This window comes from Podarcis vaucheri (assembly GCF_965113315.1).
Source record: "Podarcis vaucheri genome assembly, chromosome: 17".
NCBI classification, from domain to species: Eukaryota; Metazoa; Chordata; class Lepidosauria; order Squamata; family Lacertidae; genus Podarcis; species Podarcis vaucheri.
In genome coordinates, this window is record NC_138755.1 from 32,727,212 (window position 1) to 32,754,834 (window position 27,623).

Genomic DNA, 27,623 nt, shown 5'->3' on the forward strand with positions numbered 1-27,623 from the left:
TGGGTAATTTGCAACAGGCCTGATGGGGCCCAGTGTGAACTCTGTCTATGTCCCAGAATTCTCTGCACACTGCACAGGTGTTTCAGGGCAGAGGAGCAGGGGCTCGCCAGGAGACAATTCTATTGCCTGTGTATGCATAAGAAACATGACCCATTGCATGCTGTGGCCTGTGTACTGCACAATACTGCAGATATGGTTCAACTGAAGGTCCTCATTGTTACCCCAATACTATTTTATAAGATATGAGGTGAGAAGCTGCCTGTCTGGTTCTTCAATTGGGAGAAAATTAGTCTCCCTGGTTGAGATGATGATGATGATGATTAATTGAGTTTATATACCGCTCTATACCCAGAGGTCTCAGGGCGGTTCACAGAAAAGATAACAACAACAACAACAACAACAATAGTAATAATTACTATTACTATTATTTCATTATTTATACCCCACCCATCTGGCTGAGTTTTCCCAGACACTCTGGGCAGCTTCCAAGACATATAAAATACAAAATAATTAAAATAAAGTAATTAAATACAATATACTCCCATGGAGACTACCTTACACTGCATTTAAAACCAAAATCGCGTTAGGATAGAAACTGTTTAGAGCACAGCGCCACCCGTGTCCCTTGCAGATTGATACTCAAGGCCAAATAGCAAGAGTGCAAAGAGCAGATTTTTGATTTTTGGCAAAAGACCCCACAGTCCCACTGCATCTAATGGGAGGGAAAGCCTGCTTTAAACTGTCAAAAGGTGACAGGCCAATCCCACTTCATTAATGAAGACGAAAGACTCCAGAACAGAGCCACCTAGCTGGCAGAAAGCCTATCCTTCAGCTTCCACTATTTGGCTCTGCTAGCCACGGGTCTTGTGCCAATTTGATCTTCAAAGCTTGACACAATACAGGCGCAATTATTTCCATTTACTCAACGTGACAATGCGCCCCCACCTGCCAGCATCAAGGCACTCAAGATGATCGTTCTAAAGGGCCGGCAACATCAAATCTTTGATTCTATACACATCTCTAGCGCTCATCACCAATTATCAAGCTGAGAGGTCCATCTGCTATCATTAAGGTGCACGTCAAATAGCACCGAGGCACCTGAATGTCACATGCATTAGGAACTAGTTAAGATAAGCGAGGTGTGCCTATGAATGTATGGTCAACACAGGGGCAATAAATCCATTTGTTCAGCTGCTCTCCACTCCTCAAACCAGACCTGTGCTTCTTCAATGTTTGATACCTATAAAGGTAAAGGGACCCCTGACCATTAGGTCCAGTCGTGACCGACTCTGGGGTTGTGGCGCTCATCTTGCTTTATTGGCCGAGGGAGCCGGCGTACAGCTTCCGGGTCATGTGGCCAGCATGACTAAGCTGCTTCTGGTGAACCAGAGCAGCGTACGGAAACACCGTTTACCTTCCCGCTGGAGTGGTACCTATTTATCTACTTGCACTCTGACGTGCTTTCGAGCTGCTAGGTTGGCAGGAGCTGGGACCGAGCAACGGGAGCTCACCGCGTCGTGGGGATTCAAACCACCGGCCTTCTGATCGGCAAGCCCTAGGCTCTGTGGTTTAACCCACAGCGCCACCCGCGTCCCTTGATACCTATAGGCTGGGTTTATTTTAGGAGGCAGGTGCCGCCATTGTTTATTGGAAACATTTGCCACAGTTCAGCCAAGGTTCCCGGAGGAGCTTACAGTACAGTGCATTACAGAGCCTAGTGGGTTAGAGCGTGGTGCTGATAACGTTTGCAGGTTCGATCCCAGTATTCCTGCACTGCAGGGGGGTTGGACCAAATCATCCTTTGGGTCCCTTCCAACTCTACAGTTCTACATATTTTTATTGATCAGTGCTCAGAAGGACAATCTCCTTGCAAATTCCAGCTAGATCCCTACACTTTGGTGGGGGGGGAGGAGGGAGGTTGCAGAATACAATGAAATTTGAGAACTGAAGTGAACATTGTGCTTCATCAGGAGTTTCTTCCCTCTCCAATGTTAGCCTATTGATGAACCAAGGTCAGCGAAAAGCTCTCCAGGTTCCTGTCTGCGTGAGGAGCATTAACCATACCATGAATAACACTTGTGATTCTGTGGCGGCTGTTAAGGGATTCTGACAACACAGCCTCTGCATCCTGGGAGAACGTATTTATGCAGGCTTTGCAGCCGGCGCTAGAATTGTGTACTGCACAAAAAACAGCTTATTAAGTTTAATAAAGGGTTGGAGGAGGGGTGGGGGGGGATGTGCTGTAGGTTTTGTAATGCAAAACAGAATTACAGGCACACAGGCAATCTCTCTGGTGCACAGTAGGGGCTTGCTAAGTCTGTAGAGACGCAATACCGAAGCACTTGGTAAACAAAATGATGTACCGCTGAACACACTAGCCATTGGATTCAGCAAGTAATGGTTGTCATAGGCCTAAACGCTGGTTTTTATATTGGGCAGTAGTGAGACTGATAAGCCAATCTCTACTTTGAAGTGAAAATCACAGCAACCTGGCAGTAATTCAAAGGCACGTCCTGTTCTCTTAAAATGACCTCTGGCGAGTCAGGATTTTCCCAGCTTGTGTGCTAGTGAGGCAGAGAGGCGAAGTAGCTGAACTGTGGAATCAGGAAGACCTCAGTCCTCATGTCGTCCCTCCTGCCCACCCATGGAATCTGCAATATGGAAATAATGGTGACCAACCTGGCAGGTTGTTAGGAGGATCACTGCCTTGGTCAGGCTGAACCTGTGCTGGGAAAGACACAGGGAGTTCCACCCTGTTCATTCTGGCATTTGACATTATGAACCATGGTAGCCTTTGGGTACGATCTCAGGTTGGCGTATGGAGGCACCAGCTTTGGATGGTTCTGCTCCAACCTGGAGGACCAGTTCCAGAAGGTGGGATTGGGATGCAGGGCTCCTCATTCAACATTTGCATGAAGCCAGGAATGCCAACTTGAATAAAATATGGGGAGAGGGGTTCTAAGTAAGCCCTGTCCCACATAATCGATCACAAATATTTTTTGAAGAGGGCGAAGGGACCTCAGCCCCAAGGGCATGAAGCCTACAAATGAGGTCTGAGGGCCTGGAGATAGGTGTTATCAATATGGTGACAAAAAGCTCTCTTTTCCAGCTGAGTTCAGTAATGCAGATGACGTTGCCAAGGAAGGCAGAAGTCAAAATGTTTTAACTACAGAGCATTAAACCCTTCTCTGGACATTCACCTATTTTCACATTATGACTTTCATCTTAACAGAATCCTTTGAGGACTCTCGGTCTACTTCTTTGGATGGCCATGTGGCTGTTGTTCATTTACCTCTCCTGCCCCTGGGTATATTTTTCTACTTAGCTATATAAAGGTTTTGGAATGAAAACACCTTTTTTAAAAACTGGTGTTAATTTGACCGTCGCTGCAAGGATTGAATTAGCTAGTCAGTGGCAATACCTCAACAGGGGTATTTTCCTTTTAAAGGATCTGAACTACACTGCATATGGGCGAAATTCACCCATCTAGTAAGGCTTTAGGAAACTAAAGGGAACAGAACCAATTAAACTAAGAATCTATTTTAAGAACATGAACAATATTTGCAGCTCTTTAATCAAGCAGTCCAGCCAGGAAAATTTGTCATTCTGATGTAATGCAATTAATCTTTTTGCCAAATTTCCCAGTTGCTGTTGTTCGTCCTAAGTTTTAATAGGAACTGTTTGCGTTGTTTTAAAAAAATGGAGATTATATACTTAAAACAAACACTTTCATCCCACTAGGGCTTGTCCAAACATTACTTCTGGAGCCGATATTAAATGATTTTAACATAGTTCAAATTAATTAAAAATACTGTAAATACGTTTCTCTTAATTGTCAAGTCATCTTAAATTAATGTTTTAAGTTGCTGTAAAATAGATTATGAATAGTTATTAACTAAACATTTGTTTAGTTGAGTCATTTTTCCAATACGTAACTCAAAGTACTTATTTCTTTTTGGCAACTAATTTTTAAAATAATAGAAAATAATAAAATATAATAATAATAAAAACTATAAAAACCCCACCAGGCATTTGCAGCTGGCTACAGGGTAGTGGCAAGTTTGACATGGCAATGTTTATGTTGTCATTTTAAGCATGTAAGCTGCTGTTTTCATTATCTACTAGTTTTTATTTTGGAGTTTAATAGTGCTTTTATTTGATACTTGTAACATAAGCAGCTTTGACGATCCTTATAGGGGAGGAAGGTGATTTTATTTATTATTGTATTTTATATATAAATATATATATAAATATATATATATATAAATAAAAATAATATGAACTACCATATTTTAAAAAGGAGAAAGGCGACAAGGTCTCCTGAGTTAGGAATTCTCCTGAGTTTTTACCAGGAAGCCCCGCCAACGGCTTCAAATTAGCTTACATATAATGAGAAAGCTTCAAAACCAGTGCTCAATATTAAAAAGCTGATACACATTCAGCCGCAAGCCCTTTACAGAGGTACCTCAGGTTACATACCCTTCAGGTTACAGACTCCGCTAACCCAGAAATAGTGCTTCAGGTTAAGAACTTTGCTTCAGGATGAGAACAGAAATCGTGCTCCGGAGGCGCGGCAGCAGCAGGAGGCCTCATTAGCTAAAGTGGTGCTTCAGGTTAAGAACGGTTTCAGGTTAAGAACAGACCTCCGGAACGAATTAAGTACTTAACCCGAGGTACCACTGTATATTGTGAATATATACATTCACTCTATAGGGGAGGGTCTACAATTTTTGGATGGCCTTGTTGGCCAAGCCGAAAACCCTAGTCACCACCCCCAAAGGGAAGGGTAGGAGGAGACACGAGGCCAACTGGGTGATGCTGCTTGAAGGTACAACGAGTGCCCTCAGGCTATGGCATCCCACTCCTTGCTCTCCATCATTCCTACTCTGACTCAGGAAAAGTCAACAGGTGTGGAGACTGTCAGTTTGGATCTTTGTAACCAAGGTTCTCCAGTGCTCTTGACCACATAGCCATATCCCAAGCATAGGCAAACTTGGCCCTCCAGATGTTTTGGAACTACAACTCCCATCATCCCTAGCTAACAGGACCAGTGGTGAGGGATGATGGGAGCTGTAGTCCCAAAACATCTGGAGGGCCGAGTTTGCCTATGCCTGCCGTATCCCATTTGTGTTATTTTGAGCCAAGGCAGAAAAAGAAAGCACACCTTTTCCAACCCTTAGGATCAGACTTCTGACACTAAACCTTCGCTGCCCTCTTCAGGAGAAGGAAAGGCTAAGGAGTAAACCCTTCACAAAACCAGAGTGGAGTCCCTAAGACAGTTGGATGGTGTCTTGTACGCCTCCTTCCGGCAACTCCTGCAGCTAACTGTAGGGGTGATCGCGGAGTGGGGTCCGGAGGGAGCACAGTCCCCACCCGCAGGCAGCCTCAGCCTGCCTGCACGCGTGACCTTGGGGTGTGGGGCAACCCCCCCCCCCGACAAGCCACAGCTGTCTGAACATCGTTGCCTCTGTCTAACCTTTTGCAGTCTCAGTAGTCTGCGGTGTCCTGTCTGTAACCTTTGTCTCTGAGACCTATTGTCTTCTTCATCATACACTGTGCAAGGGGAAAATGACGCGGTGGAAACAGGTGCCAAAATAACTTTGTACCACCCCACGATCTCGGGACCGGAAGATGTGTAAAGGTCACAGCCCAAAATGTATCTGCCTGGTTTGCATATTTGTGTCAATAAAAGGAGGCTCCACAGGGCTGGCCGGCAGCTCGCTTTCAGCTCACCTGTACGCAGCTCACCTGCACTATCAACTCCTGCCTCATGTCCCTCACTTCAGCTAAGCTGGTGCCAAACGTATTGCTCTGCTTTCCTTTGGACCACATCAGCGAGGCCGGGGTGGGAGTGGGGTCTTGTCGCCTGGGTAGCCCAGGACCTCCAGACACAAAGCCTAGGACTGCGTCCCAGGAAGGTCACTTTGGTGCTGCCAGCGACAGACGGATGCCAACAAAGCCTTTTCGAAATGCTAATACGGGGGGAAAATGTGGACAATTGCAAGGCAGAATCTGCAGGCAGGTATGTTTATCCCCCCTGCCCAGGAATTCTCTCCCCACCCACCAGTAGTTTTTCACTTCTTTTCTCCAGCCAGACTCTAAAAACCCAATTGCTGGATCAGTGGGCAGAACAAAAAAGAACCTCCTGCTTGCTTGACTGCCAGTCCTGCCCTCTTAAAACGTTCCATTATCTCGGCCCACGCAAGTTTGAGAACACGCATTTGCCAAAACGTCTCCAGCTCGCCCCTTAGGCTTGCGAAGTTCGCTGGAGCATGGACTGTGACATTCAGCACACAGCCAGAAAGAAATTAAACATTTAGCAGTATTTATAAAGCTGCGGTCAGTGCAAAAAAACCCCCAAACACACAGATTACCTGCTCACATCGGAGCTCAAATAGCATAGCAAGTGAACGGCCCACAATAAAGGTCCAGAGTATGTCGCAAATCCAGTTAGGAAGATGGCCGGGATTTCCACGTAGTTATCAAGCCCGACAAAGCCAGCCGAAACGTCCACAGAAGCAATGCTGTTTGAGTTGCCCTGGAAGAAAAGGAAAATACTGAGCAGTTAGATCCACACAGTGAAAATTTGAAAGCTATTCTGCGAGGTAAAGGTATCCAAGATACATCTCGAGGTCATAAGGGGTAGAAGGCTTGTCAGAACTCTGTCTTTACACCTTTCCCCCAGGCCAGGGGCAGGGAATACTTTTAGCCCAAAGGGCAACACTCCGACTAGTGGGCAACTGTCCAGAGGCTGTGATTCAGCCACAGAGAAGTCAGAGGTTTCTACATGTACATATCTCCATCCAATAAGAGGCATTACTGGCACCTCTAGGGCCCCTTACACAAGACCGGAAGTTCCACACTCAAGCCCTAGACATTAAACAGGCGTCAACTATATCATGTTTCCTGCTGCCTTCTTAAGAAACCTTTCTGTTTCCCAAGCATTTCTGGATAATTATTGTCATCAACAAAAGGCCACTGATCACTATGCAATATGTTCTGCTACATTTTATGCTTTTTTATTTCCCTTATAGTACACTGTTTATGTGTGTGCGTGTGCATTTTTTAAAATATAAATTTCCTAAAGAAATAAGACCGTTAATAGTAACAGAGACCTGGAGACTCAATCAGCCCCCAACCTCAGGAAGTTGTCCACTATTGAACTGATTTTTTAAAAAATTGAAATTGAAATACTTTATTGTCACTTGTAACAACTTGTATATACAGTAAGATTACACGAGCACCACCCACTCAGCTCTCTTAGTCTTAATTCCCCTCGTTTACTGACGCACACCCACCAAACCCAAAAGTCAGTTGCCCTGTTGTTATCTTTTCATTCAGTAGCCTAACAGCCCATGGATAAAAGCTGTTATTTACCCTGTTGGTGCAACTAATCATGCTTCTATATCTTCTGCCTGAGGGCAGGAGATCAAGAAAGTGCTGGCCAGAGTGTGAATCATCCCTGAGAATTTTCCTCATTCTCCTGAGGCAACGGTCTTCCACAATGTCATCCAGTAGATTCATGGGACAGCCCATAATATCTTGTGCCGTATTCACCACCCTCTGTAGGCACTTCCTATCAGTTGATGTCAAACCAGCGTACCACACCGTGATGCAGTATGAAAGGACACTTTCTATTGTGGACCAGTAGAAGGAGATCATCAAATGTTGATTGACATCGTTCTTTTGCAATGCTCTGAGGAGATGGAGTCTCTGTTGGGCTTTCTTAACCACCTGGGCTGTATTGATTTTCCAAGTAAGGTCTTCACTTCTTCACTGAGATAAACTCCTAGGAATTTAAAGGAAAAGACTCTCTCCACACAGCACTCCCCGATGTACAGCAGGGCTAGTTCTCCTCTCTTCCTCCGAAAGTCCAACACCATCTCCTTTGTCTTGCTGATATTAAGGTGCAAGTTGTTCCCTAGGCACCATGTAGATATTATGCACTTCACTCAATTTCTTAACAGACATAAGCAAAGAGCCCTTTAAGTCTCAGGCCTCAGGTGTGGGCACCAAGAGGAGGCCTTCAAAGGCCAAACCATTTGTATCAGGAAATGTATTACCTATATGGAAGGTGTGTGTGGAGAAGGTGGTGCTGATTATGGACACAGTGCTGCAAAAGGTGAGGTTTTAACCCTTTCTTCCAGTTTCCCCCAATCAAAAGCCCCTCTCACATTTGCTATTTACCAGGGGTAGGGGGAAGAGACCATAAATGTATGATCACGAGTACCTGAATACTTTGCCACGTGGAGTACACAGCAGCTTGGAGAGGGGAGAATTTGGATCTGATCTCTGCAACTGTCACATCTAAGCCTTCTAGAGTCCTCCATCATGCTCTTCATTCCTATTTGCTAGGGTCCTAGCTCACACAGGGAACCGACTGTTGCTCTTCATATTAGGGACTATGGGATTAAAACAGACATAGGGAAACTCAGCCCTCCAGATGTTTTTGGGACTACAACTCCCATCATCCCTGACCACTGGTCCTGTTAGCTAGGGATGATGGGAGTTGTAGTCCCAAAACACCTGGAGGGCCGAGTTTGCCTACACCTGGATTAAAAAGTTCATGGATCCCATCAGTTTGCCGGGAGACCACGTGCTGGCCTTTCAGTGCCCGTGTGGCTTAAAATATGTCCTGTGTGGATAATCCAGTGCTATTTTTCTAGAAAAAGAGGTACTGGAAGTCACCATGAACACCTCTCTTGTTTTCTTAGAATGGCAATGGTGCCTATCTGAGAGGTTGTTGTCGTTGTCAACTCAGGGATATAAAGGACAATATGAGATCCCTCCAGTGTTTAAAAGAGGCATTCGAACCACTTCTGTATAAATCACAAACAAGTGGCTTATTTATTTTTAGTTTTCTTTATATAAAGATTTTATATACTCCCCGGGCTCGAAGCGAATCTGTTCTTCGTTCCTTATTTGATTCTGCAGTTTAGAGCGTGGCATACCTTGAGGTAAAGTGTACTGTGCAGATATTACATTTTAAATATTTACGCTGTGCTACGCGAATTCTGTTCCCAAGAGGATGCCAGCTTCACAAAGCCATTGCCCGGTGCTCAGAGGCGTATACAAATTTGTATTCGGGAGAGGACAAACCGTCAGAATGGAAGCATTGTGCGGAGGAAGCAGCCACACAATATCTATCTACTGCAACGGGAGGCCTAAGTGGCCAGACAAATGTTCTCTTTTGTTCGTTATAAATTTTTGAACATGCATTAGAAACAAAATGAACAGAACAGTAATTTTTAATGGGGACTACGTTCTATATCAAGAGGTAGACAGAAATGGGCGAAAAGCAAAACACAACAATGTTTATACGGTAACAAAACTCAACGTCTACTTTCGTGTTACTTTTTGAGAGGAAGCCCACAAAGGACCCAGTAGGAACGAAGACAAATCTGTGGCTTCCTAGCTTGTGCAAACACTAAGGACAGGCGATATCTGGTTTTCAACTTCATGACATATCACCAGCTAAACATCGCAACAAACCGATATATCACAATGTCTGAAATAAGGATAGAACTATGAAGAGACATTGGCTGGCTTCACGTTTCCCCCCACATTATGATTTTTGCATAGTGCACACACACATCATGATTCGCAGTATATTGCCGGGTCAAAAACTATGAAGCCGATATCATGATATGTACTTCAAACCAGTTTTGGATGATATATTGCCCAGCCCTGGCACACACCCATGCCAATATCAGTCACGATTAGAGCCTGAGATGTGGCCTACACACCAACCCTTTGGGCCTTGTTTCAGCCTTCATTCACCCTTTGCCTTATAAGCACAAGCATGCACACCCTGGGTCCATGTCAACCAGTACCAGCACAATTCAAAGTGTTGGTGCTGACCTTTAAAGCCCTAAACGGCCTCGGCCCAGTATACCTGAAGGAGCATCTCCACCCCCATCGTTCTGCCCGGACACTGAGGTCCAGCTCCAAGGGCCTTCTGGCGGTTCCCTCACTGCGAGAAGCAAAGTTATAGGGAACCAGGCAGAGGGCCTTCTTGGTAGTGGCGCCCGTCCTGTGGAACACCCTTCCAGCAGATGTCAAGGAAAGAAACAACTATCTGACTTTTATAAGACATCTGAAGGCAGCCCTGTTAGGGAAGATTTTAATGTTTGAAGTTTTATTCTTTTTTAATATTCTGTTGGGTGGCTTGGGAAGCCCAGCCAGATGGGCAGGGCAGAAATAAATTATTATTATTATTATTATTATTATTATTATTATTATTATTATTATTATTATGCTCCACAGCATAAATGAGGCATCTGCAGGCCCACAGGTTCTCCATTCCTCCTCCACAAGAAAGAGGTTTGTTCTGGCACATAACCACACGAAAAGCATGTACAGAAGGTCGCAGGCTGAATCCCTGGCACCTCCAATTAAAACACTCAGGTCACAGGTGACGGGAAGGGCCTCTACCTGAGAATCCTGGAAAGCTGCTGCCAGTCAGAGTAGACAATAGTGGGCTAGGTGGGCATACAGTCCAACAAGCTGTGAGTCAGTTTCCTATGATCAACAGTGCGAGCACAGGCATTGGTTAGTTTTCAGAAGGCAGAGCCAGAGATGGCGTGTTTTTGGTACGAAAGGCAGCAAATCCAAATGGTGCTTCCCATGGTGGCAATATAACAGTACACTTAAAAAAAATAAATCTTAAAAAGTAGAGACATCACCTTGCCAACAAAGGTCCATATAGTAAAAGCTATGGTTTTCCCAGTAGTGATGTATGGAAGTGAGAGCTGGACCATAAAGAAGGCTGATTGCCGAAGAATTGATGATTTGAATTATGGTGCTGGAGGAGACTCTTGAGAGTCCCATGGACTGCAAGAAGATCAAACCTCTCCATTCTGAAGGAAATTAGCCCTAAGTGCTCACTGGAAGGACAGATCGTGAAGCTGAGGCTCCAATACTTTGGCCACCTCATGAGAAGAGAAGACTCCCTGGAAAAGACCCTGATGTTGGGAAGATGGATGGCACAAGGAGAAGGGGACGACAGAGGACGAGATGGTTGGACAGTGTTCTCGAAGCTACCAGCATGAGTTTGACCAAACTGTGGGGGGGGGGGGCAGTGGAAGACAGGAGTGCCTGGCATGCTCTGGTCCATGGGGTCACGAAGAGCCCGACATGACTACTAAACGACTAAACAAAAAAAAAACTTTAAAAAACAACTTCTCTAAATAAATAGTTCACCCTACCCCGCTAATATATATATGTGTGTTTATTATTTACATACAGCTTTTATACCCTCCCTTTTAATTGAAAATGGCTCTCATAGCAGCTTACAAAAATCAGTTCTAAGACAGTCTTTGCCCTCGGACTTGCCCCGGTAGCAAAGAATTTCAAAAGACAGAAGTGGGAAAAAGGAATGGAAGGGTGATTTGTTCCAATTGTAGAAGGGAATATTCTTTGCATATCCCTACAAGCCACTGTCCCAATTCACACACCCCAGAAGCGATGAACTTCACTTGTTCTTCCCCAATACAAAATGGTGGCCTGGCCAGCTAGGAAAACAGAGATAAACACTTCAACGGACTATCAGTGCTAAGCATCTACGAAAGGGTTGAGTCGGAGTGGCAGTTAAAGCGTTCTTCAACCTAGGGCAAAACCTCCTGTATCTCCTTGCCTGGAGAGCAAAACAAAAAAAATGAAGGAACACAAAGCCATTCTACAGCCCTTAAAAAAAAGTTAAGGTAGAGAACTTGTTAGGTTGTGGGTGAACATATCAGACAACACAGCGATTCTTCAAACAGCTCTTGTTTATTCACAGGCCAGAACAGAACTGAACTGAAGGGTTCAGCCAGCCTGCTTATATAGAGCTCCACTAGAACGCAACAGTAACCACTTTCTGTAACTATCCAATCACTGAACGTCACTCTCGATCCCTTATTTGCATATGTGGACCTGAGTGAAAACTATCTACGGTATCCCCCTGCTGGCCCAGGGTGAGAACCTCAGGACATAACAGAACTGCTATCTATTTCTGAGACATGTATTTCCAAGCCTGGTGGTAAAGCTTCAGATCAAGCAACGAAATAGGCTCCAATTTCTTATGGGAGTTCTTGCACCCAGAACACCATGCAAAACAATTTAAATGACAGTGCAGAAAGTGCAGTCTCAGGCAGAAGAACCAGAATCATGGGACTTGAAGGCGAAGTATCTTTCAAACTACATTTCAGGGAATTCAGAGTTAACTCTGCTGGAGGGCCAAATGCTTGAAATATCAGTTGCTAAGTGCTGTTGGGCTCAGGATCTCCTTGCGGAAATCCCAGAGACATCTGCCTGGCCTCTGTGAGAACAGGCTGACTAGACGGGCCTTTGGCCTGAACAACAGGCTCATCTTATGTCCTTATGTTTAACTCGGAATTCCTCAGACGCTCATCGGGGCTCCTCAAAGAAGATTAATAACACTGGGCAATCTTTCCTGAAACACCGGTTGCCAACAGCTATTATTAATCTTCCCTTGCAATGTGCAGCCACAGGGAAATGTTAAGCACGTTGTAGCACACTCTCGCTTCATCTGGGGCTCTGCGGAGGCCCAACAGATTGTAGTAATGTAGGACCTGAAATAATGCCCTGAAACACACCGGAACATTCTCTGGAGTGTTCCAGGGCTCTACGGCCGATACCAGAGGATTCCCTGGCAAATAAGTATATGCTGGAAGGTTCTCTGCAGCCAGGAAAAGCTTTAATCTCTTAAATCAGATTTCTCCTGAGATTTACCCATTTTAGGACAACGGCATGCCCCAATAATAGGAATAATTTACTATTTATACCCTGCCCATCTGGCTGGGTTTCCCCAGCCACTCTGGCAGGCTCCCGACAAAATATTAATAATAAAAAGCGAAAAAACACCAAACATTAAAAACTTCCCTAAACAGGGCTGCCCTCAGATGTCTTCTAAAAGTCAGATCGTTGTTTATTTCCTTGCCATGTGATGGGAGGGCGTTCCACAGGGCAGGTGCCACTACCGAGAAGGCCCTCTGCCTGGTTCCCTCTAACTTGGCTTCTCACAGTGAGGGGAACTGCCAGAAGGCCCTCGGAGCATAGACAAGCTACACACCCAAGTCCATTAGGTCCACAGAGGAAGCACCTTGTGATATTCTGAGACATTACATATGCTTCCTTGAGGGGCCTTGAAGGGAATCGTAGAATGCAATGCAGGAATCTCAACTAAAGCATCCATGGCAGATGGCCAACCAACTTATGCTTAAAAACATGGGTCGGCAACGTGCATCCCATGGGATGGATGCGGCCCACGAAGACTGTTTTACCGGCCCACGAGCCGCCCCTGAACCAAGCCTCCCATTGGGCGAGCACAATGCGGGGACTCGAAGAGTAGCGCCAGAAATCAAGTCTGCGCACGCCCAGATACCATAAATCATGTTTGTGTATGCCCAGACGCCGAAAATCGCTTCTGTGCAAGCGCAGTTTTTGGCATCTGGGCATGCACAGACGCTCTTTCTGGCACCGCAGACATGTGCAGACACACTTTCCGGTGTTGCACTGTGCTGGTCTGGCCCACAGATGATCTCCATGGGAGTGATCTGGCCCATGGCTGGTAAACCTTGCCGACCCCTGCTTAAGAACCTCCAAGGAAGGAGAGTCCACCACCTCCTGAGGGAGTTCGTTCCACTGTCAAACAGCTCTTACCCTCAGAAAGTTCTTCCTGCTGTTTAGCCAGAATCTCCATGCTTGTAACTTGAATCCATTGGTTTGGGTCCTGCTGTAAACAATCCCTAAGAGCTAACAGTATCCTGTTAACACCGCCAGGATCCCATCCAAGCAGTCTGGTGTGCAGACATCCTCCTGTCTACCCTATAAACTCCACACCCACCCACTGTAAACGCAAGGCCTCCAAATATTTCAGAAGCTTAAGGCTTTCCTTTCTAGAATAATCCTGAGGAAGCTTGCGTTAAATAAGTACAGGGGGATGGAGGGAAGTATATAAGCAGTACTTTTCATTAGGTTTTAATGGGATCTTTAAAAGCTATTCGTACTTGCTGCCTCAGAACTTCAGGATCATTAGCCAATCTGTCGCAGGAGGGGTGCATGGATGGATAATTCAATTAAACCAAAGTATGAACCAAGACTCAACCAATATACTGTAGCCTCTAATGCAACAGAAAGTCTGCAAAGAAACCATATGCATCTCACCAGCATTGCTTAATTGCCAGCAGTTCTACACAAGAACACAGTTAAGAGAAAATGGCAACACAGGGTTTAATTTAAGAGTATTCCAAAAATAGTAATCCTGAGGCTTCTAAAAGCGTTTCCAATTTCAGTTACAGGGTTGATCACATGAACTATTTTATGAAGACCGACTGCCTGTTAATCGCTCAAGCTTCTTTTAACATGGAGGGGGGGGGCAGTGTTTAATGACTTTTCTGGGTGCAGGGCTTGCAGTTCTATTAATAGTGAAGCAAAGCCAAAAGAGAATGTATGCCTAGCAGTGTGTCAGTAAGAAACAGGACAGGTTTTAAAGAACAAGTATTGGGTGTGAAAAAATAAAGTGGTGTCTTTCCGTTGCCAGAACCGCTAATCCTGCACCAAGTATTCTGAATTGGCTTGAACGTATATTTTATTAGAAGGTGTTCTGAGTGCCCCGGCGGACAGGCGGAGGGGATGTAAATCCCCATTTCCTCTTTTAAAAACTTGAGTGGTGAATTTGCATGCAAGAAATTCACCAGAGAGAGTTTCCTCATGCTGTTGTTGGCATCCATCTGTCTCAAGACGACAATGGAGTGCACCTCTGGGGGGCAAAGTCAAATGACTGGAGAATCACAGTGCCGGCTGTGGCTGCAGAGACCGGTAGTAACAACTGCTGCCTTCTGTGTTGTTTTTGCTGTGTTAGCAGCACCAAAGCGATCTCCCTGCAGTGCAAGCCTGGGCAGTGTCTATGGAAGTCCTGGGTTGCCTTCCTCAGAAGTCCCTTCTCAACCGTGTTGATGTGATCCAAAGGAAAGGAAAGCAATACATCTGGCACCAGCCTGGCCGCAGGAGTCACCGGAAGAAGGCATACGAGACACCATCCAACTGCCTTAGGGACTCCACTCTGGATTTGTGTAGTGTTAACTCCTAGGGATGCGGGTGGCGCTGTGGGTTAAACCACAGAGCCTAGGACTTGCCGATCAGAAGGTTGGCGGTTCAAATCCCCGTGACGGGGTGAGCTCCCGTTGCTCGGACCCTGCTCCTGCCAACCCAGCAGTTTGAAAGCACGCAGTGCAAGTAGATAGCGGGAAGGTAAATGGCGTTTCCGTGCGCTGTTCTGGTTCGCCAGAAGCAGCTTAGTCATGCTGGCCACATGACCCGGAAGCTGTACGCCGGCTCCCTCGGCCAGTAAAGCAAGATGAGCGCCACAAACCCAGAGTCATCCGCAGCTAGACCTAATGGTCAGGGGTCCCTTTACCTTTACCTTAACTCCTTTGCCTTTTCTTCTCCTGAAGATGTCCCACAAGGTAGTGGGTACAGATTTTTCCTCAGGGTTTACTCCTGAAGCTGATCTCATGAATGAGTATAGACACAGGGCAGCAGGGGTTGGGGATCAGTTTTCCTTCTCCAAATGGGCTACCCTTCCAACTTGACAAGCCCCATCTGCCCCTTACAAGTGTAGAAACCACTTTCTTGACCATTAGACCCACACCTTTGGTCTAGTCTGTTCAATCTGGAGTACTGTGTCCAGTTCTGGGCACCACAGTTCAAGAAGGACACTGACAAACTGGAACGTGTCCAGAGAAGGGCAACCAAAATGGTCAAAGGCCTGGAAACGATGCCTTATGAGGAACGGCTAAGGGAGCTGGGCATGTTTAGCCTGGAGAAGAGGAGGTTAAGGGGTGATATGATAGCCATGTTCAAATATATAAAAGGATGTCACATAGAGGAGGGAGAAAGGTTGTTTTCTGCTGCTCCAGAGAAGCGGACACGGAGCAATGGATCCAAACTACAAGAAAGAAGATTCCACCTAAACATTAGGAAGAACTTCCGGACAGTAAGAGCTGTTCGACAGTGGAATTTGCTGCCAAGGAGTGTGGTGGAGTCTCCTTCTTTGGAGGTCTTTAAGCAGAGGCTTGACAACCATATGTCAGGAGTGCTCTGATGGTATTTCCTGCTTGGCAGGGGGTTGGACTCGATGGCCCTTGTGGTCTCTTCCAACTCTATGATTCTATGATTCTATCTGCTGGGCCTGTCTTTGCATGCCTAAATCATCAAATGTTTGAGACCCATCAGCTACCCTCATCTGGTTTAACAAGCCGGTCAAAGCCATTTCCCAGTGTGTGGCCACTGTCATATGCTGACAGTTTCTGGCAGCCGCAGGTGAAATATGAGTGCAGGGTTGGGATCAAAGGTGGAAGAACTATCCCAGAAGGAGCACAATATGTCCTCCACCAGAGGAACTACTCCTCCCCTAACACCACATACACTTCATGTATTCCACACACATTAGTATGTTCTCCACTATAAAGGAGGATCATCTGTATTTTGGGACTTTCAGTTCTTCAAAACTTAATTGCCAGTCTCCACAGGCAAACATTTTTGTAGTACAAAGGTACAATAGCCACTACAGAAATTCCTCATGCCACTTCTCTCCCTTCCATATGAAGGTTGCATTTAAGCAGAACTACAATTAACCTTTGAAAAGGACTCAATCTGAATTTTCATAAATTGAATTAAAGCTGGCAAGATCTGGCCATTGTTGCCATTGCTGAAATTTCTTGGTAAGTGGCTTTAAGTCTCTTTAGAAGCAAGAGGTCTTTTTAAATGCTTTGAATGAAAACAGAGCTTGCCTAGAAACCCAAGGCTGCCACAATGCTACACAAAACACCCAGTAATTCATTTCCATAGACTGCCTTTCGGTCCAGCAAGTGAAAAACAAAAATTTAATTCTGATGAGAATTAACTGGTAAACAAAATATAAATACGAACCATCGATCAGCTTGCTAAAATATTAAAAACAAAAACAAAAAACATGAAGAGGAAGGTGTTAAATGCTCTCTTGAAGTCCAAAAAGGACAACCACATGGGTTTCTTTCAAGCCAAAGACTTGCATGGAAAAGAACCTGATGATTCTGGTCTCCCTCAAGCAAATTTCTTAAGGTCCACCACCACATAAACAGCTGCAGCAATGGGCCCTGCCAACCTGTGTCCACGTTCCATTCTCAATGTAGCCCTAGTTCCTGGCCAAGAGTTTATCGCCGAAGAGGCAAGCATTTGAACTGAAACAAGAAACTGGCTACAACCAAGGAGATACAGTGGTACCTCAGGTTAAGAACTTAATTCATTCTGGAGGTCCATTCTTAACCTGAAACTGTTCTTAACCTGAGGTACCACTTTAGCTAATAGGGCCTTCCGCTGCCTCCAAACCGCCGCTGCGCAATTTCTGTTCTCATCCTGAAGCAAAGTTCTAACCTGAGGTACTACTTCTGGGTTAGCAGAGCCTGTAACCTGAAGCGTCTGTAACCTGAAGTGTCTGTAACCTGAGGTACCACTGTATGTTCCTTCTAAAGACAATATGCTCTTACCTGGAAAAAGAAGAACGCTTGTCCAAACCAGTAATGCATGATGGTTACTTGAGCTGCATCAAACTCCAGCGGCTTCCAGACATACTTTGTCATCATGGCTTGGATGAGAAGACAGAAGACCAACACGGGCAAGTTGTGGGGCCTGAGTAAGAGTGCAGCCAGCAGGACCAACCCACTGTAGATTTCCCACAATCCTATAAACTTTGTCTTGGCGTCTGTCGAAAGAACCTGAGATTTGAGCAAGTCTTTGGTGCCTGTGAAGACGATGCCAAGAACAAAGACATAGACGAAACGTGCTTCAATTATGCCCCTAAAATGAGAGAGAAAATATAGAACAAATTCAGCGTCTGATGGGTCCAAAAATCTGCTTCTGTTGAAACGAGAATAAATATTCCTAGAGGAATGAAGAGTCCAAAGTAGGCCCATCCATGAAGCAAAGTAAGGCAATGGATTTTGGGTTGCCATTACCAATGGAACAAGACATTAACAAGAAGTGACTGGAATAAATCAAAGAGTTCTGTGTGGAAATCTTCCTGGTGGATTGTACCCCCATGGGATGCAGTGTTAGAAATTGGGATAGAAAAGTTAGGAGCCAAATGGCTTCTGGGACCTGGGTTGTGGGCACCCAAACAGAATGTCTAGTCGTCACGGGGTGGGGCGGTCAGCAACACTTTTTATTTATTATTTTGATAAGCAAGAATTAATATGCAATTCACGTAAGTGACACATTGTTAACATCACATTTTTAACAGAAATTGTTAATACATGTTTAATTTGGTGCTTACAATAAAAAACATTGGTACCATACTTCAATTTTCAAAACACGCTACACTCTATTGTTAACACTTCTTAATATATTGTCTATCCTTAACATATACTTTAAGGCTTCAAAGCACATACATTTCAGTAATCCTTGAGTGTCAGCCAGGTGCAAAAAATGGTACAAAAAATGGCACCCAGACTCTGTGAGGTGCTCACAAATCTTTAGGCACAAGATGTGCCTAGCGCCCTGCTGATTTTGAACCCTGATGGGATTCTGAGTAAAATTTGCCCTCAGAACTTCCTGTTCTGCAAGTCTCAATCATAACCCTGTACGTTTATTCAGCTATGAAAATCTGGAGCCTTTATACCCGTTATGGGGATGTTATTCCCATGACGAAACCTAATGCTGCAGTCCTGTGCACATTTACCAAAGAACAAAGGACACTGAACTCAGCAGGAATTACTTCCGAGTAAACCCCAAATCTTTTGAACACCCACTCTTTCAAAGTCTCAACAGCTCCGTCCAAAGTCTGTTCAAACTTTGAAAGATTTGGGGCCATTTCACCTCTTATTTCATAACCTGTCATCACATCTCCATTGATAACGACTAGAAATTTATAGTGCAATCCTAACCATTCCTACTCACAGTGCAAAAAGTATTGCCACATGCCACCCCACTATCCAAGCGAGCAGTGCGAGATTCCAGGGGTTCCAGCACTTACCCAGGGTCTGTGTTTCCTTTGGATTGAGGCACAGCGGAGACTGTGGCATCTTTCTGTTATATTGTTCACAGCATTCGCACCCAAGAGGGCCTTGCTTCCCCCAAAGCCACAGCTGTCTCTCTCTCAGTTCCCAGTTTGCTGCTTTGCTTCTAAGCTCACATCACTGACAACTCTTTGTTCTCATCCCCAGCTTTATCTTTCCAACTACCTACAAACTGGGGTAAGGTACCTGCACCAAGCACAGAGCCCCATTCCTTTGATCCCCTTAATGGACCATCGCCCAGGCAATCGCCTCAACAGGAAGCTAGCCTGATTTATAGCTTAACACCTGCTGGATCCAGGGGTTTGGGGGGAGGTCTACCCCCTACCCCTCATAGCAGTATATTGGGATATTGGACCCCCGACCCAAAGAACGCTAACCACAAGCAATTCACAGAAACAATATTAGAGGTAAAGAGTACTAGTCTTAGCATCAAATCTATATAAAAACATGTGATTTAGCAGTTAAAGCCAAAACATAGTGCATGGAATAACAATTCCTGCATCCGAGGACCATATTCTCATTGGAGTTGGCGTCCAGCACCCAGGCAAAGAAATGAACAGCTGACTCAAGCTCACAGGGCCTTTATCTCCCTTTCTTTCTCTGGAAATCACTTTGAAGGAGGATGTTGAATTTGAAGGCAATCAGACCCCTGCTGAACTCCTTCAAATACCTCAAGAGGGATGGGAGGGCTAAAAATAAGGGGAAGGTGTTGACGGGCTGATTTCCACTATTCACATGCCTTTTGACCATCAGCAGGAATTGGATTTTTGTACACAACCAGGGTGCATAAACGACCTGTTATTCTGTAAACCACCATTACCTGATGAATTGCACTTTCTAATGGTTTTGGGGAATCGGGAGCAAGAAAAGGCGAGAGAAGCCGGAGCTTCAAACAACTAGACTTAAAATCACACGCCGGTTTCAACGATGGCTGCAGCCAAACTCATTATACCCAGGGGCTTCCAAACTTTTTATTGCCAAGAAAAACCTGTATATCTGCCATGAAGCTGCCAGCATGTTCTAGGCTCCCATTGCACTCATGAGGAGCACTGAAGAGGCCTGGTACGCCTCAGCGTGCCATGTCCAGAACTCACCTGTGCACCGTCCTGTACCTGCACACTGAAAGGAAATAGAAGTAATGCTGACATTCAAAGCATCTCGTCCGCCACTAGGGCTGTGCGATAAATTGCCATACCTCTGAATTGTAATCAAGGCCGGATTTAGGTTTGATGAGGCCCTAAGCTACTGAAGGTAATGGGGCCCTTTATATGTCCAGCTGTCCTTTGTCAGCAACAAATTGTCGCTGTTTTTTGTGTTGAATATATACTATATGGTAATTTATGGACCTAATAGGTATCTAAAGCCATTTGCACATAACAAAATATGTATTTTATCAAAGTAAGTGTTGAACTGAAATACAGTTAAGTAGATGGTTAATAGTGAAATACTTATTAAGCTCTAACTGTATGTAGGTTCTATTCTGTTTGTTTTTTATCTTATATTTTGGAAATGTACATCCAGGTTTGTTTTTTCTTTTAAAAAAATTGGGGGGCCCCAGAGATTGGGCCCTAAGCTATAGCTTGTTTAGCTTATACGTAAATCCAGCACTGATTATAATAACCTCGTGATAAGTGTTTCAACAAGGCAACATACTGGTGAACAAAAGCTGGACAGCTTCGCGGGGCTAAGCACAGCTGAACTTTACAGATACAGTGGTACCTGGTTTTGAGTCTGGGATCCATTCTGGAGCCCCGGACGCTTGACAAAAGGGACACTCTGCGCACACACGCAGAGCGGTTTGTGCTTCTGCGCATGTGGCAAACCCAGAAGTAACCCGTTCCAGCACTTCCTGGTTTGCTGCAGATGTTCACCAAAATGGACGCTCAACTACTGTACTTTGAAGAGTTTGCAGGCTTTGTTTGCTCTCTCCTTCCACCTTCCTAAAACACACACACTGATAAATAAGGATAGAAGCCTGAGGCTCCAGCCAATTTTAACCCCTCGCAAGCACACAAACCAACTCTTTCAGAAGAACTTCCTGCTCTCAAAAACTCTCAAGAGCTCAGCTAATTATGCAGAGGCTGCTAACAGGCAAAGTAAACAGGGAATGTAAACAAAAAAACTGGAAAGCGCTTCCTACTGGTAAAAAATAAAGGGAGTGTTTTTGTTTTTATTTCCCTCCCTAAATAGCTTTCCTCCATGTTAAAAAGGAAGGTTCCTTTGTTTGGTTGGTTAGCTTTAATGGATTTTAGTATTGTCTTTTTACACTATGGCAATTCCCCCTGGGACGTTGGTGGTGAAGGGCGGGTAGGGAATATATATATATGTATATGCATATATATGTGTGTGTGTATTCCGAATCTTGCTCAGTTAGCAAGCTCCATTATCTTTAAGGCACCTTCACAGCTCCGGTTGATAGCATAACATTTCTCTGGCATTATCGCAAGAGATCTTGAAAACCACTGTATTACCATAGACCGGCAATTTAAGCAAATTACAAAAAGGTCCCTTTCCAACTGTACAATTCTATAAGAGATTTTTTAAAAAAAAAAAATCAACAACATTATATTTCAGTCTATGATAATTGGAATTAAAATGCTGATTGCACTTAAGCTGTCAGAAGCAGGTTTTGGGTAGGCATTTCAAAAAGAAGTTATTCACTACTCTAATTGCATTTAAAATACCCTCTCTTTTCAATTGAAGCAGTTATAACATTTCTGTTCTGTTTCAAGAAAGAAAGAAAACATTTGACCCTAAGGAACATCCACCAGAAAGTTAAAGTAAACTATGCCACTAGTAAATCAATCCATATAAACAAATGTGTCATTTAAATGAAGGGTTGCATCCAACTAAGTCTTACTCAGAGTAGACCAACTGGAATTAATTGGCCTATTTTTATGAGTTTACTCAGAGTATGACTTATATTGGATACAATCCTATATTAAACAGCTAAATGAGTTCCACTTTCTATTATCAGTGTTGAACACCTTTTATATCAATATGCTGCAAATCTTACATAACAGAGGCTTAAACTTTCTGAAAATGTTGAAGTCATTATTTTTTTAAAAGGACCTCTCTTTCTCTCTCTTCTTCATCCATCCCTGCCAAAACAAGTTTGGGAGAGGAACTGAAATATATGCAATATTTAACGTTCTCATAAACCCTACCTTTATTTTATGGCTTTATCAGTATAAAAATGCATTATTTATAAAGTATACCATTTGCTGTGTTTATGAAATTCACAAAGCAGTCCTATGCATGCTTGCTAGGAAGTAAAATCCATTCTGTTTAGTGAAGTTCTCCCACGATAAGCACACAAAGAATTGCAGCCTCAAAAAGTATGCTTCTGTTCTGTAGAAGCAAAATTACTAATATATGATCAAATACTAGAGAAAGCTGCAAAGTGCTTTGCCCTATGGTACCTTAAGTACACGTATCTTACTGAAGGACAATTATTGGGGATCGAAACTGGGGGGGGGGGAGTTTTGGAATCCAAAGGGGTATAATTATATGTTTTATTTGATAGGTTGTTTTGTAATTATTTTAATAATTGGGAACCTCGTGAAAGGGAACTTGGGTCGACCTTAGAAAAAGGGGTAAATGTTAAGTATTAAAATGAGGCTTAGAAGTTTAAAATTGGCTAATTAAGATGAATTAAGTAAAATATTAATAAGGGATAATTTGGGTATAAAGAACTTGCTGAGCTAAATTTTGGAATTGGGATGCAAGAAGGGGAGGTGGGGGAAGTCCGGGAAAGTGGTTAAGAAAATAAGGTTTTAAAATTATATGTGTTATTTGTGTGTAGTGTGGATGTGTATGTCTATGTTCTTGTGTTTGTCTAAAAAAATGAGAAAATCCTAATAAAAATTTCATTTAAAAAAAAAGTACACGTATCTTAAGCGTTTGTCATCTGATAAGCTGAATGCCCTGAGATCTATGGATGAAGGGGCTGTACACCAATTTAATAAGTAATCATAATGCTAATAAGTTGGTGAAAATAAATGTTGAAAACAGAAAGTATAAATTTTGTTATTAACAAAAGAAAGTGTACTATTTGGAAGAATGGTCTCACACAGTCATAATGTTGATGACTTGCTGCATATTTAGATAGTTAAACTTTTGCAGTACTGTACAGTCGTACAGTAGGGATGCGGGTGGCGCTGTGGGTTAAACCACAGAGCCTAGGACCTGCCGATCGAAAGGTCGGCAGTTTGAATCCCCGCGGCGGGGTGAGCACCCATCATTCAGTCCCAGCTCCTGCCTACCTAGCAGTTCGAAAGCACCCCTAAGGGCAAGTAGATAAATAGGGACCGCTTTCTAGCGGGAAGGTACACAGCGTTTCCGTATGCGGTGCTGGTGCTGGCTCGCCAGATGCAGCTTAGTCACGCTGGCCACATGACCCGGAAGTGTCTTCGGATAGCGCCGGCTCCCAGCCTCTTGAGCAAGATGAGCGCGCAACCCTAGAGTCGGTCACGACTGGCCCTGATGGGCAGGGGTACCTTTACAGTTGTACCTTAAATCCCGAATGCCCTGGAACTTGGATGTTTTGGCTCCCGAATGCCGCAAAGCCGGAAGTGATTGTTCCAGTTTGTGAATGTTCTTTTGGAACCCAAATGTATGACGTGGCTTCCATGGCTTCTGATTGGCTGCAGGAGCTTCCTGCAGCCAATCAGAAGCCACAATTTGGTTTTCGAACATTTTGGAAGTGGAATGGACTTCCGGAAGGGATTCATTCTACTTCCAAGGTACGACTGTATTATATTTGAGGGGTGTATATGTCGTTACAGCAAACACAGAAATCATCACTTTCTAATGTTGTTGTATACATTTTAAAGCAAGTAAAACCTTGTATTAAAAAAGCAAGTTATTCATTTCAAAAGAGAAAATATTTTATAGCAATTCTTTTTCTGTATTCTCCCAACTGAAAATAAAATTCAGTGGGAAAATGGCATGTACCCAAATAACAGTCACCCACCCAACTCCCAGGTCTTCACACCTTTGTATACTCATATTCTTTGCCTGGTCCAAACCCCACCTGTCTTCCCCACAAACTACCTGAGCACAACTATGCTGGTTTTATGAATCAAGCAAAATCAGGCAAAAGGACAGGGAAATGCTGTACATGCAAGTGGTCTAAATGACTTACTGGGGATGACAAAAGGCTACATTTGGCCGTGTCATCAGAGACAAGGACCTCCACAAACCACAAGTCCAAGTTACTTTTAAAAATCTTACTTGCTTCATAAATGAAGAGACCACCAATTAGTTGCAGGGGAAACATCAATTCAACCACCTCTCCTTAAAAGTTACAGGAATGCATCCTAGTGTAGCTACAAACACTCTCAAGATTTCTAGCTATTAAAATGAGTGCTCTCATTGACGTTCAGAAGCAGAAGTTTCTTGCTGTATTTTTAATGAACTTATTTATAGGCCAACTTTTGGGGCGTAGTCCAGTCAAGGAGGCATACATTTTATTTTATATATATATATATATATATATATATATATGGTTTTGGTGTCTTCGGGTGTCTTCCCGTGTAAGAGTCGGGGTGTCTGTGCGACGTTTCGACGAGGTCTCACTCGTCATCTTCAGGCTGGTGCTTTCGGCTTCTTGTTACTGGAACAGAGCAGAGTCTGGTGTTTGAGTTCCTATAAATACTGTTGAGGGGTGTGGTGTATAGCCTCCAACGTTCTGGGTAGAGAGGAAGTTCCTAGATTAGTGTGCCTTTTCTTCTTTTGTTCCTTAATTACTTGAGGGATATCTTGGGTGATTTCATGAGTGATATTCTGAATATCACTGGGTGGGTCATTAATTACTTGAGGGATATCTTGGGTGATTTCATGAGTGATATTCTGAATATCACTGGGTGGGTCATTAAGTGTAGATTAGATTGCTAAAGCTCTCGTGTCTTGACCTCTTGAGCTTGTGAAGAGTTTTTCTGAGAAGATGGCTGTGCTGCATTTAGTTGTGCTCTGGCTTGGCTTCGTGTATAGGGGCGAGCTATGGTTTTGTGCCTTGTGCCAGCCAGATCTGTGTAGGGATTGCAGGGGGGTGCAGCATCCGGAGGTGCCACTATAGTTTGGTTGCTGGATGGAGTCTGTAATATGTCTGTGGAGAGGGTCTGGGTTTGGGTCTGGTGTGGTTGATTGGTGACGGCGTTCTGTGTGCCTCTGGTTCTGGTGTCGGTTTTTGTGGGGAGGGCTAATTTCCAGATGTCTGGCAGGCGGGACGTGTCGTCACGCTTGTTCATGTTGTGAGGGTGTTTCTCTATCTCGATGGCTTCCATGATTATTCTCTTGTGGTGATGTTCCATGTTAAAGAGCAATTTGGAATCTGCAAAATTAATTTCGTGTCCTGTTTCTTTCATGTGTTGGAAAAGAGAGGAAGTTTTTTCTTCTTTTTTGACGGCATTCTTGTGTTCTGCGATACGTGCATTTATTCGTCTGTTTGTTTGTCCAATGTACGTGGCTGGGCAGACTTTGCAGGGTATTTCATAGACCCCTTGGTTTTCCAGCTGGATTTTGTCTTTTGGGTTTCTGAGGATATTGGCTATTTTTTGGTTGGTGCAGAAGGCTGTTTTGATATTGTGTTTATGGAGGATTTTGCTGATTTTGTCTGTAGTGCCCTTGATATAAGGAAGGAGGGCCATGCCATTGTTTTCTTCTGTGTCTTGGTTTTTGGGGGGTGTTTCTTTTTGGATTAGCTTCGTAACCCTGTTTTTCTGGTATCCATTGGCGATTAACACATAGAGAAACACCCTCACAACATGAACAAGCGTGACGACACGTCCCGCCTGCCAGACATCTGGAAATTAGCCCTCCCCACAAAAACCGACACCAGAACCAGAGGCACACAGAACGCCGTCACCAATCAACCACACCAGACCCAAACCCAGACCCTCTCCACAGACATATTACAGACTCCATCCAGCAACCAAACTATAGTGGCACCTCCGGATGCTGCACCCCCCTGCAATCCCTACACAGATCTGGCTGGCACAAGGCACAAAACCATAGCTCGCCCCTATACACGAAGCCAAGCCAGAGCACAACTAAATGCAGCACAGCCATCTTCTCAGAAAAACTCTTCACAAGCTCAAGAGGTCAAGACACGAGAGCTTTAGCAATCTAATCTACACTTAATGACCCACCCAGTGATATTCAGAATATCACTCATGAAATCACCCAAGATATCCCTCAAGTAATTAATGACCCACCCAGTGATATTCAGAATATCACTCATGAAATCACCCAAGATATCCCTCAAGTAATTAAGGAACAAAAGAAGAAAAGGCACACTAATCTAGGAACTTCCTCTCTACCCAGAACGTTGGAGGCTATACACCACACCCCTCAACAGTATTTATAGGAACTCAAACACCAGACTCTGCTCTGTTCCAGTAACAAGAAGCCGAAAGCACCAGCCTGAAGATGACGAGTGAGACCTCGTCGAAACGTCGCACAGACACCCCGACTCTTACACGGGAAGACACCCGAAGACACCAAAACCTGCATTCCTATACCCGTGAAAATCTACGAAAGCATATATATATATATATATATATATATATGCGTGTGTATGTATGTGTGTATATATATATGTGTGTGTCTGTGTGTGTGTACGTGTGTGTGTGTGTGTGTGTGTGTGTGTGTGTGTGTATACAGTGGTACCTCTGGTTAAGTACTTAATTCGTTCCGGAGGTCCATACTTAACCTGAAACTGTTCTTCACCTGAAGCACCACTTTAGCTAATGGGGCCTCCTGCTGCTGCTGCCGCGCCGCCGGAGCACGATTTCTGTTCTCATCCTGAAGCAAAATTCTTAACCTGAAGCACTATTTCTTGGTTAGCAGAGTCTGTAACCTGAAGCGTATGTAACCTGAGGTACCATTGTATTTGTATGTGTATATATAAATATATATGTGTATGTATATGTGTGTGTGTGTACATATATGTGTGTGTGTGTGTGTGTGTATAAAAACACTAGACAATTTTAAATGACAACAGTACAAAATGATTATAATATATCAACCCAGTTAAAGATGCATTTTTAAAAAAGAGCTGTTGTACTTCAGAAGCCTCAGTTCACCTGCCTCTAAACTGCTCTTCACACTGTAATGGCGATATTAAGCCATCAGCTTTAAGGGAGGAAGAGTCACACACGGAACCTGCAGCTTTGAAAGTTCAGCGGATTATGCTTCCGGCTTAGAAGCCCCCAAAGAAATTTGTGAAAGAGCAGGTGGCTGCAACTAGGAAACGGAGAGATCTGCGGAACCTTGCTGTCAAACTGATCCCCAACTATCCCTCGCGTTGTCGTTTAACACTCAGCTGGTCGCCTGCAATGAGCCAAGCATGTATCTCCAAGCTGACTAGGTGTCTCCTCATTCCCACAGTGCATTATAGAATCACAGAATTGTAGAGTTGGAAGGGACCTGATGTTTACTCCTTCCTTGTAACATGAAATCACTGGTTCGAGTCCTACCCTCCAGAGCAGGAGAAAACAAACTTAGCTCCATCTTCCATGTGACAGCCCTTGAGATATCTGAAGATGGCTATCTCCTCTAATTATG

General features: G+C 44.1%; 1 protein-coding gene and 1 long non-coding RNA gene across 2 annotated transcripts in view; both read right to left on the reverse strand.

The window, feature by feature from the left end:
* Positions 1 to 27,623, reverse strand: part of LOC309522123 — a 67,147-nt gene that overhangs the window by 9,260 nt on the left and 30,264 nt on the right. The gene's annotated exons all lie outside the window — the stretch shown is intronic.
* PIGG (phosphatidylinositol glycan anchor biosynthesis class G (EMM blood group)) overlaps positions 1 to 27,623 on the reverse strand; it is a 57,067-nt gene that overhangs the window by 2,985 nt on the left and 26,459 nt on the right. The window contains exons 11-12 of the mRNA XM_082204663.1: positions 17,529 to 17,838; positions 6,375 to 6,538 (exon numbers count right to left, since the gene is read on the reverse strand). Of these exons, the coding sequence (XP_082060789.1) occupies positions 6,375 to 6,538; positions 17,529 to 17,838 (474 nt within the window). The remainder of the gene's footprint in view (positions 1 to 6,374; positions 6,539 to 17,528; positions 17,839 to 27,623) is intronic.